Consider the following 22,340-nt stretch of genomic DNA (forward strand, 5'->3'; position numbering starts at 1 on the left):
CAGCAGGGCTGTGTATAAACTCTACAAAGTCCATGATGCCCTGCTGGAACTCGGGGCACGATCCTGCTGTCGGGAGAGCTCCACCTGGCGGCCTGGGGGTGAGGGCTGGAGCGCGAAGCCGGCAGTCCTCCACAATATATATATATAAAAGGAAAATATATTCAGTTTATTTGAGTTTTTTTGCAGAATTGAGCTTCAGCAGTGCATTAATGCCTAAAATGTTCACAGAAAGACACTTTAATAAATCTCATTTTTCCAACCTGTTTTTTCCAGGGCACTAAGCTCAATTTTATTTAAGCCAATATGTGTCATTAAGTATTTTCATAATTTTGCTTATCATTATCCATTAACACTGTTATTCCAAATAAGGTGAGATGCAATTTAAAAAGAATGAAGCTTTATTAATCATTGGTTAAGTGTGTGCTTTCATACAGATACTATGTCTGAAACAGAGGTTTTTACACTTCATCCCCGCATCCTAGTAGTTCAGTTTATATGCTAAATGTTGCAATACAATGTGTAAAGATGGCAGAAAAACTGAAAGCCTGGTGTTCTGTCCTGAATTAGCTAATCTGTGAAAATCTGAACCACAATCCTTTCATAAGTGCTCGACATTTTCACTGACAACTAGGGCAGGACAGCAAAGAGTCTTGTAAATATTTATTTTGTCCTAAATCAATGTATCGTAAATGTTGAAATTCTCGTTCCTTACGCTCGGACTGGCCTCCTTTTTTTGGGTCTCAAGTTCCTCCTTTGAGGGTTCCTCCTTTGGGTCTCAAGTTCGACTGCTTCCTTTGAGGGTTCTTGCTGGACAGATCCTAAAATAAAGAAAAATAATGATGCACAGTCATTAAATAATCATATATATATATATGATTATATATATATATATATATATATATATATATATATATATATACACGAGGGGCATTCAAAAAGTTTCCGCATCTTCATATTTCCGTTGGAAACGGTGAAGGCAGGAGGAGTAATAATTGGGCATTAATAAGTTGGTATGGCACTAGGAGAATTGCCTTGCAAATGAAAGTGACTATGTAGAAAAGTGATGCAATTTGTTTTTGAAAAGTGTGGAAACGTTTTGAATGTAAATAGTGGAAGGGTACCAATACATTTGGCCATGTCTGAAATTTCTAATGACATAAAAACAGAACACCTTTTACTTTACAATGTAAATTAATGCCCCAATATTTGAGTAACTAAACAAATAAACACAGTCACATATTCTAAAATGTGGCTATGCATGATTGTCCATCAAGATTTAATTTTTGGTAAAATGTTGAATAGTTAAATTCAGTGAAAGTGTCTAATTTTTTGCCAGTCTAACTCAAATGAGAGTCCAATAAAATATATATTTATGTATTTGATATATTTTTTTCATATATTTCTCAAAGCCTTGCTGTTAAGCCCCTTCAAACAGACAGAAATATACATATATAAAGAAAAATACTCAACTCATCCTCATGTTAGTTCTAAAGTGAACCACAATTATTGGTAAAATCAGTAACATCAAACCCAAAAACAGCAGACATATACGCAGGAACCACTGGCTGCTCTGGTAGAATCCATTTAATTTGGGGACATCTGAAAATACAGCAATAGGAAATGATTTTTAATGGATTTCAGCTTTTCTGCATAACAGACACTCAAAAAGTATCTTAATAGAGCCATGTACCGCAATATCATGGACCAGGCTGTCAAAATTGGTTGCCACCAGCAGTTCATCCCCTTCCTGTAGCCTTCAGGCAGATGATTTTAGGAATTGCTATCTTCAAGCATTTTGAGAATATATTCAAGTACTCTGGAGGATGAGCCCATGTTTCTGCGATACGTAATGAAATATTATAAGTTGCTTTTCATACATCTCAATTTATGAGAGACACATAAGCTCTTCCTGCTATTTTCTCATCACCTGTTATTTTATCATCAGTGGACAGGATAAATCATTTATTTACCTATAGCTGCCTCTTTCCGGGTTCTTTTATATACACTAAGGAGGCGACTGCTGCCTTTGATCTTTATCTGTTGTGAGACTGATTACGTTTTCCTAATATGGCACCAGTACATTCAATTTTAAATACATTAAGACAATGCAGAGAGCCACAACACGCAGTTTGGTGAATCATTGCCTGCAGTTCATTTAACTGTAAAGTACGTTAAATGAAAAGCACATCGCACTTTATTGTGTAGGGTAACTGTAGATTGTTTGAATAGAGATGAGAGAGGCTTGGGTGGATTCTTGCCTTGAGCTCAGCCCCCTTTGACCCTGAATTGAAATTAAAGGGTTTGAGAATGTTATACTAAATTATAATGGGTATATAGAAAGTGTATTTTGATCATTTTTCTCCGAGTGTGATATTTTGCTATGATCAAAATTATAAGTAAAAACAGATTGCTGCATTTGTTAGTTCATTTTCTGTTGACAAATGCCCTTTATTTGAACCTGGAATTGTATTGGGTGATGTTGTGCCTGAGGTTTGGGGCTTAGTGGCTCAGTTATTGTAAAATACAGTAAATTACAGGCTCTCCAGCACAGAGAATATGAAAAGCTGTATAAAGTTTCAGATAACCAGACTCATTAATATTTATTAACTCTGTTTGCAATATAGTGTTGATGGAAACCAGTGTAGCCATTGGCACAAAGCAGCAACCTGCCCAGGTCAGGTCAGGAAACAAATACAGTGCAGGGTAATACAGGGCACTATCATAAAATGACATTAAAAGGTTTATATCAGATTATTTTTGTTTTTTTTTCTGTACACTCGACGTCATTAATCACTTACGGGAAGTGTAAATGTTCGAGGCTAATTTTGAGTAGTGCAAATAGACTAGGAGATGAGATATGTAGTCAAGGACATAGTCACGACAGACAAGGGCTAAAAAATAAGAAGTCAGAAAAATCCAGGGAATCAGAAGTGAGAACTTCAAAATAAGAAATGAATGTCGAAATCAAAAAAGGACATCAAAACCAAAAACCAAACCTGACGCCGGGGCCTATTTGGAAGTAAAGCTAGTGAAATTCTCAAGACATTGTGTATCCATTGCAGTATGATGGATAATGAAATATTTATAGTATCACTTCAGCATGACAACCATGGTCACATGAAGCATCCAAAATGTGTCCAGAACATAATGTATCCAAAACTTGTTGAGCAAACAAAGCAAAACGGGATGGGAATGCAGTTAAACTTCGTCAGAGCAAATCAAAAAGAAAAATGAAGTCCAACAAGAAAAAAAAAAAAACAGAATATCATAACATGCGTATAAATATTACAAAAACTTTTGTATAATTTAATTGATTTAATTTGACCATTCCTGCAAAATTCACCCAGTGCTTCTACAAATGGTTATTTGGGTGATTTCTGTCCACAAGCATAACAAGAACAGTAGAGTAAAACTTGAGTGACCTACCCAGGCCTAACCTTAACCTTTCAGCATGGGCGAAACATCCTAAATGTTTGAAGATAGGTTTTGTTTTGTTTTTTGATTTCAAGAAAAGACTTATTGAAACAGATGTTTATTATTCAGATGTAGTCTCTTCTTCTAGAGTACTGGCATATATTCTGCAAAAGAGTTTGATCAAACTTTGATTCTCAAAACCACGGACTGCTTGAAGGCTGTCAGAGAACAGATTATGGAGGACGCTGCAGTATAAAAAAACATCATATAACATTCTCAAACCCAAGTAAAGTTCTATATCCTTGAAGTTTAAATTAGCTTTTGTACAATCATGCCATACTATCATTTCATCAAAAAACGTGAAGTCGCGGGCACTCAGTTGTTTCATCAGGGCGTCGTGTGGTCACTCTTGGTGATTTCAGCCACCTTGACACTCAGTCGTTTCATCATGTGGTCACTCTTGGTGATTTCAGTCTGTGAACACTACACTGTTTCAGCAAGGGTACAGGAGTGGGGTCAATCTTGGTGATTTCAGCCCCCTTGACACTCAATTGTTTTGTCAATGTGGGAGGGTCTTCCTTGGTAATTTCAGTCCATGGACGCTGGATCATTTCATTGAGCAGAGGTGATTTCAGCCCAAATCACTACACAATTTAGTGTCACCCCATCTGATGGTGTCACCCTCCAACTGACACAACTGTGTATTACATGCACACTTTTAAAAGAAATTTACAAATTCATGCAGGTGTGAAGGACAGCCGGGTCCCATGCCCGGCAGGGACGCTCCTGCTGCTTATTTTCCGGGGGAGCTACCATGGGCACTCCAATACCTCCCCCTGAATGCTTGGTGGCAGCCTCAATGGCTGACAGTGATTCCCCAACCACCCACAGGGCTCCATAGGAGATGGAGTCCTCCACAGCCTGGTTGGGGGCTCAGATGGCTGCTAGGGGGAGCTGCATGGACTCAGCAGCCTGGCTGGACGAATCTTCAGCCCCACCAGGTGGTCAAGCACCTGGAACACTTCCGGGTGGGTTATAAAAAGGGCCAGCCACCACCACTTGAGGAGCCAGGGTCGGGAGGAGGACTACGCTTGTGGAGGAGTGGTGGTAGAGGAAGAAGAGTGTGTTGTGTTGTGATTTAGTGTTGGTGCTTCGGGACCATGTTTGGGCTGTGTGGCACGGGGAAGACGTGTCCCACAGCTGAAGAAAAATAAAAGTATTTGTACTTTTTATACGTGCCTCCGTGTCTTTCTGTGTCGGGTCAGGCGCCTATATAGCGCCTTTGTTACACAGGATATCATAAGTAGCTCATATGGTGGCTGAAGTATCTTTCATTGGACACCAGCTACTAACTCATGATGTCAAAATTGAATCGACTGATGTCCTATTGTTAGTCATTGGTTGTAGAGAGTTTCTGGCTAATTGAAGTTCATATTTTTATTAATATAAAACGTCTGTACCCAAAGGAAAAGTTAAATCACCATCGAAGTTCACCCAGCCGCACAAGCAGCTGATGTACTGCAGAATTCCTGCCTCTATTTCTGGTTCCATATCTCGTATTGGGGATTTGTTTTGTGTGGCTGTCTGACATATAAAACAGGAAAATATGCAAGTTAATTAACTGCTCTTTCGTGGTTCATTTAAAAAACGTAAATTATTCTGTAATTGAGCTTGTAGAGGATGTTTTAATTTTTCAAAATCAACCATTTTGAAAATCTGACATCACAAATTCCAAAGTGCCTATTTAAAATATTGCAACAAAAATGAAATTTTCTTGACAATTCTCCTTCAGGAATAAAATGTCAACAAAATGAGTCCATCGGAAGCTGAGCAGTTTCGTGTGGACAGGGAGATGTGACGACAAGAAAAACTGGTGAATTTGCATTTTACTTGAACGCACTCAAAAATCATGCATCTATTGTGTGCATCGCTGTCAAGGTTTAATTGTAGCTTTAGTATTCTTGGAGCTTGCTGTTTCTAACCATGACTCTCAGTGTGAACGTTTGTTCCATACTAACCGTCTAGTAGTAAAACAGGACAGTGAGGAGGGCGCCACCCCAGACGTCACGCTTCCCCCTCCCCTCGGCCCGCAGCCTTTGTCTCGGATTACCGCAAATATATCTCTCCTGCAAGTGAACAATGATTCTTAGAGTGATGAGAGATGTCGCAAAATCAACTGGAACGTTCAAGCAAATTATAGAAATAAACTCAATCTATATTCGGTAAGTAGTTCTCTCCTGAAAAGCAGACAGACATACAGACAGACAGACGTCAGATTTTATATATATAGGAATGTAAAAGAGGAATGAGGTGAAAGAGAAGGCAGTCTACTTTATAGTGAGTGGAGTTTTACAAAACGATAACGTCATAATTTTGTGAAGATCTCATGGACGTACACTTTATCAATATGGACACAATCGATTCAATGGGTGTATTCTAAGGTTTGGCTTCATGTTTTTTTCTGGTGCCCTGCTATTACAGTTCTATGTGCGATTTTACTGTTTAAATGTATACATTTACTTTCATTTATTGGTGCCAGTCTAAGGGACAAATTAATAACATGATTGTTCAAAAACTTGATCTTCAAAAATGAATCCAGAATTCAGGATGCAAACCTCTATGAAGTACATCACAGGACCCACTATGGAAAACACCCACACACACAGACAATTTAGGATCTCCAATTAAAATAACGTGCGTGTCTTTGAAAATGTTGGAGAAAAAACTGTGGTACCCGGAGGAAACCTATACATACACGAGGAGAATATGCAGACCTCCAACAGACAACGGCCAGGCAAACCCTAGGAGTCAAGCAGCACTAAAAGGCCAAAACATTGCTGCTGTTGCTGTATAACTGATTTTTTCCCATATGATGATTTTTATTTTTTGGAATTTTTAGAAAGGAAAACACTTGTATTCATTTTGTCATGTCATTTTCTAACCTACTTAATCCAGACCAGGGTCATAGGGGGTGTTGGAGTCTATCCCAGGTTGCATAGGGAACATGCCAGGAGCAAACCCAGCACAGGGTGCCAGCCCCTAGCACACTTGTATTCATATACAGTACAGTCATGCATATTCATATATATATATATATATATATATATATATATATATATATATATATATATATATATATATATATATATATACGGGGACATTCAAAAGTGTATGCACTTTTTTTAACTCTATTTATTAAGAATTTCAAAAACAAATTCTATCACTTTTCTATATAGTTGCCTTCGTTTGCGATACAATTTTCCCAATCATCATACCAGCTTTTTAATGCCCAATTACTACTTGTCTCGCTTCCACCTTTTCCAACGAAAATATAAAAGTGGCGAAGGTTTTTGAACGTCCCTCGTATATATATCACATCGTTTTGGTACCTTCACAAAAAGTATGGCCAGCTTTTCAATAGTGAACGCAACTGACCATAAAGTGAAATGGAACTTGGGGTTTCTCAATTCTTACACGTTTAATACATAAAGAAAACTGTGATGGTGAGTCTCCATGGAAGATGCATCACAAAAACCATAAGAATAAATAGAATTAAAGCTAATTTATTAAAAAAAAAAAAAGTTTGACCGTTGAGCCTTTTCAAAATAAACCAGCAGGGGAAGAAGAGAAGCATACTAGATAATGTGATTTGAAAAGACGCTCCTGTAAAATGTAGTTTATAAAAAGTGTTAGCTGGCATGGTGGTCTTTTTTATCACCTTAAATATTATTTGAATTTAAGAGCAGTATTCAGACCTAAAATAATTCAATACTATGACTTTACCGTTTTAGTAATCTAATTTTGGCTGATTTCAGTATTTAAATGTATAGGCTGCAATTTTCACCTAGCCTAAATTAAAATAACTAATTAAACATTGTTTAATTTGTATATATAGAATAAGCCAATGAAATAATTAAATGTAGGCTTAAGCCAGGTGACACAGTAATATATATATATATATTTTTTTCATTTGTCATGAACCTGTTATTTTTTGTAGCTCGCCACTCACATTTGGCCGATTGCTGCTCTTCACTCGTCAGGTTCTTCCTCAATGGCTGTATCAGAGAGCTGTGGTTTGCCTCACACCCAATCTCAATACCCGGACTCCACAGAGACGCATTAAACTGCATAGTTGTGCTTCTGCTGTAAGTGCCATCCTGGAGGAGTTTGGGGTCTTCTAGCTCGGTAGTGTTGGGTATCCCCAGAAGGGAGTGGTGCCATGTCAGAGATACACTAGGAGGGTAGAATCCCACAGCACTGCAAGTCAGATTTCTGAAATCGCTTGTCCATTGTACAGTCAGCATGATCACTAAAGAAGAGAACATCATTTTCATTTAGGCATTTTGTCAAAGAATGTTGGGAGTTAAACCATAATGTAGAAAGTGTGAAGTGCTACACCGTGGGCAAAAGGAAACTCAGTTATAATTGCGAAATGGGAGACCCTGCCATACAGGAAGCAATGTCTGAAAAGGACTTATGGGTTTATGTTCCCAGGACTTCAGGACATGAGACTGTGTAAGGACCTCATCCAGATATTTAAAATCCTCAAAGGCTTGAAAAAATAGGTCTAGCAACATGTTTTCAGCTTAACTCTTTCAGGGCTGATGTCGACTTTTGTCGAAATTCAGGGGTAGAGAACGGTAATCGGCTGTAAACTGTGACAAAACTCGCCCTTACATTTTCATTCGACTCTCTTTGCTAGTTAAAGTTAAGTAGCTTTGTTGATTTAACCTTGATTCTCTGTGCACACATGAGTAGCGAAGAGCAAACAACCTCTAAAATAGCATCAATATCTGGTGAGAGACTAAAGCGAATGTGCAAATTAAAACACTCCTTGAATGTTTTACATACTATCGCTGAATTGGACTCTGACTTGTCGGACTTGGAATTTGATGCAAATGATCTGGAGATGGAGATCACAAGCGAAAATGAGGTACCAGCATCGGCTGATCAGTTCCCAGCTGATTATGGTGCTGAACACGTTCATGTAGCTGATACGCCTACAGTAGCATTCGCCTGGGAGGACCATCACTTATGATGACAAGAGGTATAAACCATATTGCCACCGCTACCCAACTGCTGTTTGCAGACACCCAGGCAGCCGGTCCACCGTGCATTCCTGCTGCCCAGTGAGGTGCTCCTGTGCAGCCACTTTCGCCAGTGATGCCGAATATCCAGCAACAGCAGCCATAGCACGTAGCAATAGATGTTTTATGTTTTATGTGCGAAACCATTGCTTTGTGTGCTTGGAAAAAATATTCAGCCCTCAAAGAGTTAATGGTGAATCACATACAGGAGGACACCAGTAAAAATGACGAGGAAGTGACTTTAGGACTAAAGCCAGAAAGCACTTCTTACGCAAAGAGTTGATGGACTGAATGGTCTCTCATTTGTCAAATTTCCTAAGTTCTAGTCAGATCACTTCCTGTTTCCAAAGTATTAAAAAATGTAACCCAATTGTGCTGCAGTTATACAAAACATAAATGAAACATTTGCTAATATACTTTTGTATATTTCCTATTTTATGTATTTAATATATGTTTATCTTGAAAAGACTTAGAAAAACAACTCTGCACAAACAGAGACTGACACGGGGAATTCGCACTCTGGTCCTGGAGATGTGATTCAGTAGCACCAACCGCTAACCTGCATGCCATCCCCATAATACACAGCGGTGGCAGTGACTGAGCTGGCAACTGACATCCAGCAATTGTACCACCACACACTAGTGTGATACCACAACTGTGCCACCTTATTGTCAGGGAAATATAATCCGAGAAAGTTAACCTCCCAGCAGGTAAGTCACATCTTTATGAAACCTTGGTGCGGGATAAAAAAATAGCTAACAAGCTTAATTCTGTTTTTGTTAGGTTTGGTCTTTTTCTTTTTTTTTTTTTAATTTCTGATTTTTTTTTTTTCTAGTTTGATTATGAAACAATTTGTTGTATATGTTGAACTTGATTTTAGGCAATGTTGTTTAGTAGGCGTAGAATAAATAAAGATGTAAATAATACAACTAATAGTTAATTTTAGTTATTGAAAATGTTGAGAAACATTCATTTTAGCATGGCATCTGTAGGTGTGCGTCTGTCTCTGTGGAAAATTGAAATTCAACAGTTTTGTTGGAAAACATTTTTTCTTGCATTGTGTGGAGTATCTGGGTAATTGCATTCTAGCAAAGGCAGAAACACTTAAAATAAGCCCTGAATACTGAGACCTATAGTATTGTGGTCCCCAGCCGGGCTCCACCCAGGAGGACCGGAGGAGGGCTTGTGCCTCCCCCAGACCGCGAGGGGGCGTCCGTCCTGGTTATGTAGGGGTCCTCGGGTACAGGGCTTGGAAGCCCAGCCCTGTGGGGACCCGTGGCCACCGCCAGGTGGCGCCCCGGTGCCGGAATATCCCATGTGGCCCCGGCTGGGACGCCCAGGAGGACAGGAGGAGGGCTTGTGCCTCCTCCAGACCGTGAGGGGGCGTCCATCCTGGTTATGTAGGGGGCCGCAGGTAAAGGGCTTGGAAGCCCAGCCCTGTAGGGACCCGTGGCCAATGCCTGCATATCCCTGGAGCCCAGCACTTCCACCACACCAGGAAGTGCTGGGGGGAAGACGACATGGGACACCCGGATGGCTTCCGGGTGCGCAGCCGGCACTTCCGCCACACTGGAGTATGGCTATGACTGATTGCCGGGAAGCAGCTGGAGCCCATCCGGGTTCTCATATAAGGGGCCGTCTCCCTCCAGTTAGCAGTGGATGTCGGGTGGAAGAGGACAGAACTGGAGAGAGGACGGGAGGCGGCCAAAAGAGAGGCACAGAGACTGTGAGGCCTGGACATTTGGGGGAACGGTGCTGGAGGCACTGGGGGTGCACGTGAGCACAAATTTGTACATATTATTGTAAATAAACGGTGTGTGGTGGAACTATGATGTCCGTCTGCCTGTGTCCGGGCCCCAGTTCACAGTATGTACAACGAGAATTTCTGAAAAACATGAACCTGAAACAATGGACCTATCTTTTTCAAACAAGTTACATTGTGTTGGTCTTGTTACAGGCTCCATGCTTATTGTTTTATGTCCAGGTTGGTCCAGGTTCTTATCGCCATATCCTCCTCTTTGCTCTTTATCCAATAACAACTGCCAAAGAAATTGTTTCATTTAATCAGGATTTTTCCAGTGTTTCATGTAGTTATTGGTCCAGGCCTATTGATTTGCTACATTTTTGTAGGAGTAGTTTTTGAGATACATAATTTATTTAAATATACATGCATACACACTGCGGTAGGCTGGTGCCCTGCCCAGGGTTTGTTTCTTGCCTTGCACTCTGTGTTGGCTGGGATTGGCTCCAGCAGACCCCCGTGACCCTTTAGTTAGGATATAGCAGGTTGGATAATGGATGGATGGATGGATGGGTGCATACACACATGAAGACACACAGAGGCACACACACACCCAAAGAAATCTATAAGTTAAGATAGTTGACTGCTTTCTTGCCCTACCAGAGCACACGACAGAAGGATAATGAATTGAAAGAAATGAGCACACAAACACACCACAGTAGATCTGTAAAGGTTGACGTATTCGGCGACATTAAACCACCCTCATCGCAGTCTGTCTATCTATGCAGCTTCTTCATTTAATTTGACCCATAGTGTTTTGTTTCAAATTAAATTATCATTTAAGATGTTTAATTGATTCAATTTCCTGCTCGTTTTAGTCTACATTTATTTGTGAAAATATCAAATATTGCAAGTATATAAGTTAACATACTTGATTTGATGTACAATCTATGGTATCGTATTGTAAAATCTTCCGATAAGTGAGTTCCTGCGGTATCACTAAAGTGAAATGTACATAGAAATACCATATGGACCTTTCTGTACTGATTTTTTAAATATGCATTTAGAAATGTTGAACAAATGACCTTTCTTTCATCTTGTTTACTTTGCTTATTTTGAAGAAAGCACATTTGTTTTGACTCATTTGAGTAGATTTTTTATTGTTTTTTTAGCCTTCCACGTTGTCTTCCTGTCTTTGGTGTTCACACCCATCAAAAAGAATAAAATAAAATGGCAGCCCTTTGATTATCAGATTCCTCTTTTTAAATTTCCCCTCTTAAGTTAACATAATGTCAGTTTTCATTGCTGGCACACGTTCTCCGCCTCACCTCCTCTCCTGATTGTTTCCCTCAGTGGTTGTATCAGAGAGCTGTGATTCACCTCACAGCCGATCTCCGTGCCCGGGATCCAAACTGAGCTATTTACTTGCAAGCTGGAGCTGCTGCTGTAGGTACCATCTTGTAGGAGTGTGGGCATCTCCTGGTGTTTGTATGAGAGATTAGTGGGGAGTGAATGATCCCAGGACAGGGTGACATTCGAGGGGTAGAATCCAACCGCTGAGCAAGTTAGGGTGAGGAAGTCGGGGCTGGCGAAGGATACTTCTGAGGTGAGATTTACTTTGAGAGCCACTGTAACAAAATCAAAACAAGAGAATTGAATTTAATAAAAGTTATATCACATCCCCAATAGAAGACCGAGTAACAACCCATTAGTGAAATGTGGCCTACACACATAGGCCACATTTCACTAATGGGTTGCACTGGTTTGGACATGTGAAGAGGAGAGATGCCGAGTATATTGGGAGAAGGATGCTAAGGACAGAGCTGACAGGCAAGAGGAAAAGAGGAAGGCCTAAAGGAAGGTTTATGGATGTGGTAAGAGAGGACATGCAGGTGATGGGTGTGACAGAACAAGGTACAGAGGACAGAAAGATATGGAAGAAGATGATCTGCTGTGGCGAACCCTAACGGGAGTAGCCACAAGAAGAAGAAGTAGTGAAATGTGGCCTACAGAGCAAAAAACACAATCACGTCAATGCAGGAATTGGCAGAACAAATGAAAAACTAGAGACCGCCCTTTGAATGTTATTATTCCATTTTCCTTTTTTTTTGGATTACAAGGAGATGGACATGGTAGCACAATTCCATTGTTCAACAGGAAACAAATATCCTCACCTGGTCTCTTAATGTATTTTTTCAGCAGCTGTGTCACCGAGCTGTGATTCACCAGGCATCCGATTTCTTTCTCCGGCCTCCACAGCGAGGTGTTCACGTGCAGGACAGAGCTGCTGCTGAACTTCCCGTTGTTCGGGGATGTGGGGCTTTCTTGTTGTGCGGTGTGAGGCACCCCAGGGAGAGAGTGGTCCCAGAGGAGAGTGACGTTAGGGGGGTAGAAATCCATAGCCCTGCAAGTCAGGGTAAGGTGATCAAGCTTGTTAGGTGTTGAATCCGAGAGAATCTCCAGCTTCGGGATGGCTGAGACAATACAAGACAGTGCAGAGAAGGCCAAAAACTTATTATTATTTGATAAAGGTGCTGTTATCATTTTTTTTATGAAAATAAAATCACAAATCTTATAAAACAAAACTTTGTTGTCACATCTGTTTAGAGTTTCTTGCCTTTCTTCTATTACTGTGAGTATAATACACATGGAGAGAATGATGATTTGTTACAGAAAAATGCAGAACTTTTTGATTAGTTAGTGGTGTGGTATCAAGGTTTTCTAGTCTTTCCTTATTTACGAGGGTGTTGCACCGTGTTAGCCATTATGTATGAAGTAAGAAGTCAAGCAAACTGACACCTGTTATTAGTTAACTAAAAAGATTACAATATGCAAGCTTTCGAGGCAACTCCGGAGATTGCCTGAAGAAGGGGCATGAGTTGCATTGAAAGCTTGCATATTGTAATTTTTTTAGTTAGCCAATAATTGACTTCTCAATTCTAGGCTTTCCTTGTAACATTTTGCATCTACGATTATTATTTTAAATGAGTAAAATTGCTTGAAAATTTCGATTTCCATGAACCCTCCTATGACTGATTGGCACCTAACTCAAGGTTATTCCCTGCATTGTGCTCAATGATTCCTGGACAGGCTCCCCCTAGACTGTAAATTAGGTACGTAGGCTATGAAAATGAATCAAAGAATGACAGAACATATCCACCCATCTCTGATGCTTCACAAATCACATGTTCCTTTGTTACATATAGAGATTTCATCTCATTTTCTTATTCTCTTTTCCTAGTGACAGTCAGGCATAATAAATCAGCCATGATTAACCTGTCCCTGGCTACAGATTTCAGCTATCCCAGAGAAGTTCCCAGACATTCCCAAGCCATCTGAGAGGGATATAATCAATCCAATCCCTCCAGAGTGTCCTGGATCTGCTGCAGAGTCTCCACTCAGTGGGAGCTACCTGGAGCAGCTCTAGTGCGAGACACCTTGGCTTGTGTATATTTTTATGACATGCCAAAATTATCTCAACTGGCTCCTCCCAATGAGCAGGACCAGCATCTCTACTCTGAGGTTCTCCCAAATTGCTGAGGTTCTCACCTTATCATGGAGTGTCAGCCCAGCTATCTTGCGAAGAAACCTCATGTGTGTCGCTTGTACTCGCGATCTCATTCTCTTGGTCTTTACCCACAGCTCATGACCATAGGTGAGGACAGGGATGTCAATTGACTAATTCAAGAGCTTTGTCTTTAGACTCTGCTCAAGCTTCACCACCATGGACCGGTAGAATATCCGCAGAACAGCTTGTCGATCTCATGTTGTCTTCCTCCATTGCTCATGAACAAGATTCCCAAGATTCTTGAACTCCTCCAGTAAGGGCAGTTGTTCCCTCCCTGACCTGGAGAGAGCAATCTACTCTTTTCTGAGAGAAAACTATGACCTTAGACTTGGAGGTGCCTTTCATTATCCCTGTCACTTCACACTTACCAACAGATCACTCAAGTGCATGCCAAAGGTCACAGTCAGATGAGGCAAAGAGGACAACATCATCTGAGTAAGGCAACAATATCACCCCAACTGGACACCCCCTCATCCTCAGATATAACTTAATAGAAAGCTACAAACAGGAGTGGTGAGCTGACACCAAGTATTCAGACATACAATAGCTCTCACTGTATTCATAAAGTGAAGGAGTAGTATGTAGAAACAGCCCTGTTAGCTAATAATATCCTGCAGCAACTCCCATAACACATGTGGAGTGACACGGTGGTTTTATGCTTTTCCCAAATCTAGAAAACAAATGTAAACTGGGGTTACTATACTCTAATGCACCCTCCAGCAATGAGAAGAGCTGGTTTACTGTTCCATAACCAGGATGAAATTCATATTGTTCCTCTTGCTACTGAGAGACAACTAATTTGTTTCTTTATCTCACTCCGATGCTTTATCATTGACAAAATTAACAGTGACATCTCAAAATGTCTAATTATGTTATTGTTAGAGTATTTCTATCTGCTTCAGAATCAGTCAAAGTGCGTGATAAGTAGGAATTACTTTGAGATGCTTGTGTCTTCTACATTTTGTGACAACTACATGCTGTATTATATTATCAGTTTCTTTGGGGAACAGTCATGCTTTTTTAATTAATCTTGTAGAGAAAACCCAAGCAAAATGACCCTTTTTATTGGCTAACTAAAAAGATTACAATATGCAAGCCTTCGAGGCAACTCAGGCCCCTTCTTCAGGCAAGATGTAATTAAAGTAAAAAAAATAAGGAAGTGATAAACAAACAGACAGACAGACAAACAAACAAACAAATAAATAAATTAGATACCTCAGAGACTTAAAAATTATTCAAACTTTACAGTCTCCCTAAACATTGAGATCTCCCAAGCACTGCTAGTCCAAGATCAAAATAGCTGGTGCTCTGCACTCTTGGCAATACTGGATCTGTACTGGCATTTTACTGGGTTGTGTGCTTCCTCATAGAAACATCACTTGATAAAGAGCCATGGAGGGTCCTTTGGATGTGAAACAGATTCTTTGGGCTCCCTAATATGTGGACAAAACCGAAATCTTTAATGTGTTGTGGGCTACCTGGAACCTGAAAGTAGCCTGTGTTGCTCTCCTTTTAAAATCATGAGCCCATTTGATATTTTACAAATCCATTATCATTTATGGACCTTGTCATGGATCTGAAGGTTCTTTCTGGAACCTTTATGGGGATGCTTCTTTTAGGAACCTAAAAATAGTTTTCCTTTTGGCATCACACTGAAGAACCACCTTGTAATCTTTATTTTTAAGAGTGATGTCCAAAGTGTCAACCTAGGCAGTGTAACGTCACCATTTCAGTCGTGGAGGACACTTTTAGAAACAAACTGATACCAGAATGGGTGTGGGATCACTCGCTGTTTGCTATCTGCTTTTGGATTTTAGGTGCCCCTTAAAAGCGACTTTTACCAATTAACTCTTATGCAGTAACCTTTAATTCATTTCTTAAAGTTTGTATTTTAACGATACAGCAGGCTGGAGGCTACTCTAAGAGTACTGGGCACACTCCTAAAAAGTCAAGGCGTCAAGAGTGATTCTTTACAGCAGTTGTCATAGGGGAAATATTTTTGGTGCCCATAAGATCCATTCACATGAAGTTTCCAAAAGAAACCTTTTACAGGGATCCCTCTCTATATCGTGCTTCGACTTTCGTGGCTTCACTCCGTCGCGGATTTTAAATGTAAGCATATCTAAATATATATCACGGACTTTTCGCTGGTTCGCAGATTTCTGCGTACAATGGGTCTTTTAATTTATGGTACATGCTTCCTCAGTTTGTTTGCCCAGCTGATTTCATACAAGGGACGCTATTGGCGGATGGCTTAGAAGCTACCCAATCAGAGCATGTATTACATATTAACTAAAACTCCTCAATGATATACGATGTGCTTCCTGCGCGGTGCTTGATTGTTTGCTTTTCTCTGTCTCTCTCACTCTCTCTGCCTGACGGAGGGGCTGTTTGCACAGAGGACACGGACGCTCCTCTACAAAATGTCACTTTATCGCGGTGCTTCGGCATACTTAAAAGCACGTATTCATTTTTTGATTGTTTGCTTTTCTTAGCGATCGCTCTCTCTGACATTCTCTGCTTCTGACGGCACTCCTTTGAAGATAAGATATGTTTGCATTCTGTTAATTGTGAGAAAGAACTGTCATCTCTGTCTTGTCATGGAGTACAGTTTAAACTTTTGACTAAAGGGTGTTATTTCATGTCTAGGGGGCTCTAATAATGTTAACAGTGTGGGAGAGTTTATAAGGGCTTAAAATATATAAAAATAACCATACAAACATATGGTTTCTACTTCGCGGATTTTCATCAATCGCGGGGGTTCTGGAACGCAACCCCCGTGATCGAGGAGGGATTACTGCATTTATTGGGGGGTCAGTGAGGGTCAAATTAAAATTAATATTTATATTCACCATAGAGCCCGGTACTGTTGATTTAGAGTAGATGTAGATGTAGTAGCAGTAATGGTAGTAGAAAACAGTAGTAGTAGATCTGTTTTAATTTGCACAAGAGGATTGTATTTCATAATTATGAGTGTCCATTACTTTTTGCATTAAAAGGAGTGTTTTTTTTTTCAGAATGTTTACTTTAAAGTTTAATAATAATTAGTGTATGCCATATATGTATAAGGCAATCATCCATCCATTACCCAACCTGCTACATCCTAACTACAGGGTCACGGGGGTCTGCTGGAGCCAATCCCAGCCAACACAGGGCGTAAGGCAGGAAACAAACCCCGGGCAGGGCGCGAGCCCACCACAGGGCACATACACACACACACGCACACCAAGGACATTAGGATCGCCAATGCTCTTAACCTGCATGTCTTTGGACAATCAAATCTCGATAAATAAAGTACATTGTACTCATTGCATGCAAAGTTGTGTTTGTATGAATATTTCTGGGGAAGGGGGTCCATAACTTTCATCAAATTCTTAAAGGGGGGTCCGTGACTCAAAAAAGGTTAAGAATGTCTGATTTAGATCTACAGCAGGCTCCATAAATAGATGAGAGATTTATGAAATACCATTGAGTTTGTGATTTTAAAAGGACTCTTACTACCTATGATTACACAGGTGGCTAAGGTCACATACCAGAAATTACAGATTCCAGTTTTTTTCTGTATATTAGAAAATTATCACTTCTTTTGGTATTCTGACCAGGAAAGGTAATGCCAATCATTCCATTCCACCCTTTATACTTTCCTTCCATTACACTGGCCTCCTTATTGGGTAAGAGAGTTCTGTCACACCACGTGGGCATCCTTAGGGCCTACTTAACAGCATCATAGGCCCCGGGGCAAACTAGTGTGCTGGGGCACCTGTTTTGACAGCAAATATAAGCATCAGAAACATCATGGGCCCATATGCCCCCGGCTAGTGCCCATTGCACCCATACATTGATGGTCCTGGGCATCCCATGCCAGTCTCCTGACTGTTACAGGGAATACTCTGCCTCTCTTTTGGATCATCTATAGACAATAACCAACTTCATAGGCAAACATTTTTTTCTCAGAATGAAACGGTTCTGCATCAAGGAATGGTTCTATGGAACAACATAACCAAGTAAAGTGCCATTGCAGAGGCAGCATTATTATTAGAGCACCAAGTAGGAACCAACCCATGAGTGGGACACCACCAGCAGAAAAACAACTAAAAAAAGTATGCAAAATGACATTACCTTTAACGGATAATTCTGCTCCCCGCCCTACAACTAACTGACTATTTCCAGGGCAAGATGGGAAAGCGGTACAGATGTACTTCCCCGCATCAGAAACGGACACGTTTTTAATAACCAGGACACTGGACGAGTTAGATTGCTGCTGGATGCCACCGATCACGTCCTCTTCATGTCCCCAAGTGCCGTTAGGAAACAGCGGGATTCTTCTCCAGTAGAAAACACGAGCTTTGCCTCTGGAGAGTGTGCACGAAAACTGCGCTGTCTGACCGATCAGAACGGACTGCGAGGCGGGGGACTCCGTGACTTCCAGGGCGAAAGAAACCGCTGCAAGAAAGAAAGAAAGAAAGAAAGAAAGAAAGAAAGAAAGAAAGAAAGAAAGAAAGAAAATCATTTGACTACATTCACAAACATTACTGTTATTCAAAACGTTCAAATTGTTATACAGTATTATAAAAAAAAAACAGTGATCATATATTTCTCTGCACACGTTAAAGTTAATTTGAACTAAAACGTAAATTATAATTTTCACTGGAAAAAAATATCAACAATGCAACTCTTTCATTTGGAGGTTTCGTGAACTACTGTTAATGACGGGTTTTCTCTTTCAAATAGACGGTGGCACTTAACACAGATAACGTGTGAGAATTAAATTTATATAAAATGTGCTACGCAGACGCCAACGCTTACAAAGGAAATTCAAAAATACCCGAATGTAGACTGTGTGGGCAAACGATAAATTTAACATCGTTGAATATGCACCGTTCATTTTAATCGCTTTTTCGCTTAATTATACCGAATTAAAACGAGACGTGCAAGTGCTGGCACTGATCGCATGCATTTGTGATTAGACGAAAGGTAAGCATATCGTTTGAAAAACTTCGGTAATATTTGCAATAAAAAAATGAAAAAAATGTTCAAAACTAAGCGATAGATGCAAGTGAAGGAATATGAAGCGTATGCAGACAACGCAGTGGCGTAGCTATAGGGGCTGACAGAGAGGGCAGTCCGAATATTTTTGTGGGCGGCATTATTTGGCCAAAAGGCTCAGTACAATTCGTATGTAAGCTGCAGGGTTCGGAAAAATATCACTCATGAATGACAAAAAGTACAATCCTTTGATTTGTATCCACAAATGCTTAAAAAATAATTTCCAGACTGTCCTTCTGTGACGGCATCAGACACAGCAGTTGAAATTTATGAGGCAAAAAAAATAAACGTAAATATTACACCGATAATAATTTCTAGGAAGATAAACGATTAATTTACAATTTATATTTTCGTTTCGTTATCAATCCGAAAGCGTTCTTGCTCATCCCCACCTATCACTTGTACACTACACCGGTTCTGGTTTTCGCAGCGTAATTATATTAAACTAATAATTAGAACAGGGCTTGTCAGTGCGTCTATACTTGATGCTTATAAATAATTATATGTGAAAAATTATTGCTGCTTCTCTGTATACGAATATGCAAACGGTATCTTAATGTTTCCCTATATACGTGATTTTAATTTTCTATTAAAAAGGTTATCATATTCAGATACAGTATGTTGGAGGGCGGCAAATTGAACCCCCGCCCCGAGCAGCATGAACTCGAGCTCCGCCACTGAGACAACTTCGAAATAATCTTGTCATACATACTTAATCCGATTCAGATTTTCAGGAGTAGACACAAGACATCAATTTAGGACTCGCGTCAATGGGAAATGGAAGAAAAACTGGGGTGTACGCCAAGGAAACGCGCACCGACACGAAGAGAACGTCATCGAGTGGAAGGGCCAGCGCCTGAGGGGGGCTTCGAAAATTCTGAGGGCCGCGGTTGTATAACGGAGCTGTTGCAACTACGACCTTACAAATGCTGGTTCTTTAAGGGCATTTTATGACTTCATTGGGTTATGCGGTTTCTCGTAAAATTATTTCTTGATAGAGCAACATTTCATTCTGGGAAGGGTTTTTGCATAGAAAGTTGGTTCTTTCTACTTTTGATAACTTTCTAATACGTAGGAAAAAAAATAATCTTCAATGTATGGTTAGCTTCCTTGTAGGACATAACAGGTGAAGAAAACCTGAACTTAGCCCGTGTGATTGTTTGAAGCAAGTCTTTTTAAAATAATGACCCGTTGGTATTTCACGAATCTGTTACCATCCAGGGCGGCACGGTGGCGCAGTGGGTCCTCCCTGCGTGAACTCCCTGTATCTGCGTGGGTTCCCTTCGGGTGCTCCGGTTTCCTCCCACAGCCCAACGAAATGCGGGTTAGGTGCTTTGGCGATTCTAAATTGTACATAGTGTGTACTTGGTGTGTGTATGTGCCCTGCGGTGGCGCCCTTCCCAGGGTTTGTTTCCTGCCTTGTGCCCTGTGTTGGCTTGGATTGGCTCCAGCAGACACCCGTGACCCTGTAGTTAGGATATAGCAGGTTGGATAATGGATTGATGGATGTTACCATGTAGGTACCGTATGGAGCGTATAACGAGTGTAAATAAGTACAAAATGTTTTTTTTCTGTAACCTTCATATGGATGGATCGGTTGGTAACCAAAAACGGTTCCCATGTAACACTGCTCTGGAGAACCACCCCAGAACCGTGATTTTTAAGAGCGTATAGGAGGATAATGACACATAAAGAAAATGGCCTGAACTTCGCGTTACTGTGTACAGTAACAGTTCTTTTAAAATTGTTATTGCACAAATCTGTTCTCATCTGTTTATGGCCTGTTGCAGATCTAAATAAATAAAGGTTCCTTATGAGAGCAACCAGAACCAGAAATAGTTCCCCTTTGGCATCATTCTGAAGAACAATTTTAGCAATTTTATTATTAGTCAGCATACTCCACCATAGACACTTGTGCTTTCATCCATGTTAGGTAAAACGGCGACTCTAAACGGTTTGTAGCGGACGGGTGTATGCGCAGTCGTGTCCTACTACGGAGTGGCCCATTCGCTTGTATTCTGGAACGTCAGCATCTTTTCGACATCGCCTGAAAGTCGATTTCAGAAAACCTATACCTTCGATTAAATGTTTAACATCTCATGAAAGATTTATATTTATATTTTGTGCGACAAGTTGACGTTGCTATACTTCGTTACACTATGGAATCGTCCCTTTATGGAACATGTAACAGACCCGTGAGGTTACTCACCCATCAAGTACAATATCCAGGAGCAGGATGCTGCACGACTGCCTTTCATCTTCAATGTGTGGTAACAAATGACTTCACTCTTCTGAAACACACTTAAATGAGTCGACTTTGTCTTTAGCCCCGCCTATTATCTTCCCCTTCCTGTCAATCAAACCGTATTTATGGTTTGATTGACAGTCATTTTAATAAGGGCGGAACGTAATTTTTTAAAGTATAGAATTCAGGACCTTAGACTTCACGATGACACTTTCCTTTTGAGTTTTTTCTGTTGCTCAGAAGGAAAGTGACATTTTGAAAGGAATGAGAACCGAAAAATGCACATCGCTCCCCTTCAATCCTATTCAGTAAAGTTCTTGTTGTTTATGAGATGCATTAAAATAATAATAATAATAATAATAATAATAATAATAATAATAATATAAAAAATGTGTCCACTACTCAAACCCTCTTGAGCACCGTCAATGTATAGCACCGCCACGCCAGGTGAAAGGAGTTCAAACAGCGGCCTTGGCGCTCTCCGTTCTGCTCGTCTTCCGGGGGTTTTCCCGTGCTTTTCCTAATCCTTTAGACACAAGGGTATTGGTTGAGTAGTAATTGATTCTCTAGGCTGTTATTTGCATCGATGCCACCCTTAAGGGCTGTGTTATACCCTTTCGCCAGGCTAAGCAACAGTTCTGCCTCATTCTCTACCAGTGCAGCAAACAAACTTTCTTGCAGGTGCGCGAGCCCCTCAGCATATCCAAGCAGAAACACCCCACTTATACTTGACTTATACTTGCACTCATTCAGTGTGAGCGGACTAATCACTGCTAGCTGCATGACTGTGACGTCACCGAGCAGAACGTTCATTGATTGATTTCTTTCAGAACTTGGGACATTCCAAATCAGTCTTGGCTTAGATACCGATTAGGAAATATCACCGAGAGCCTTACATATCTAACAAACTTGGAACTTGGAGAAAATATCATCGCGACCCGACAACAAACGGGCCAGCGGGTCTCGATGGAGGGGGTAGACATGCAGAAGGTAAAACTAGAGGATAAATGTGAGAGGACGCCGCCAGAAAGCAGAGATAAAGGGGAACCAACGAAAATTCGCCTGTGGGTTATAATAGTAACGCGATTTCTGTTTCTCTTTTGACAACGCTTACATAAACAGACTTATCCAAAGCGACTGTACGGATTATCGGCTGTTTACAGTTATTGAAGACTAAACTTATCCATAAATATATAATTTTGCTCAAGTCATCATACAATAAATAAGCATTCATAAATC

The 22,340-nt window shown here is 40.4% G+C and overlaps 1 gene segment (V, D, J or C); it reads right to left on the minus strand.

Annotated features, from left to right (window-relative positions):
- Positions 1-708: 708 nt before the first annotated feature.
- LOC120536378 lies at positions 709-21,131 on the minus strand. The segment is given in 7 exon segments: positions 709-818; positions 1,471-1,599; positions 7,424-7,723; positions 11,571-11,870; positions 12,417-12,716; positions 17,930-18,253; positions 21,066-21,131. Coding segments are annotated over 7 exon segments (1,512 nt in total).
- Positions 21,132-22,340: the final 1,209 nt, after the last annotated feature.

The sequence above is a fragment of the Polypterus senegalus genome, chromosome 10 (genome assembly GCF_016835505.1).
Source record: "Polypterus senegalus isolate Bchr_013 chromosome 10, ASM1683550v1, whole genome shotgun sequence".
NCBI lineage: Eukaryota > Metazoa > Chordata > Cladistia > Polypteriformes > Polypteridae > Polypterus > Polypterus senegalus.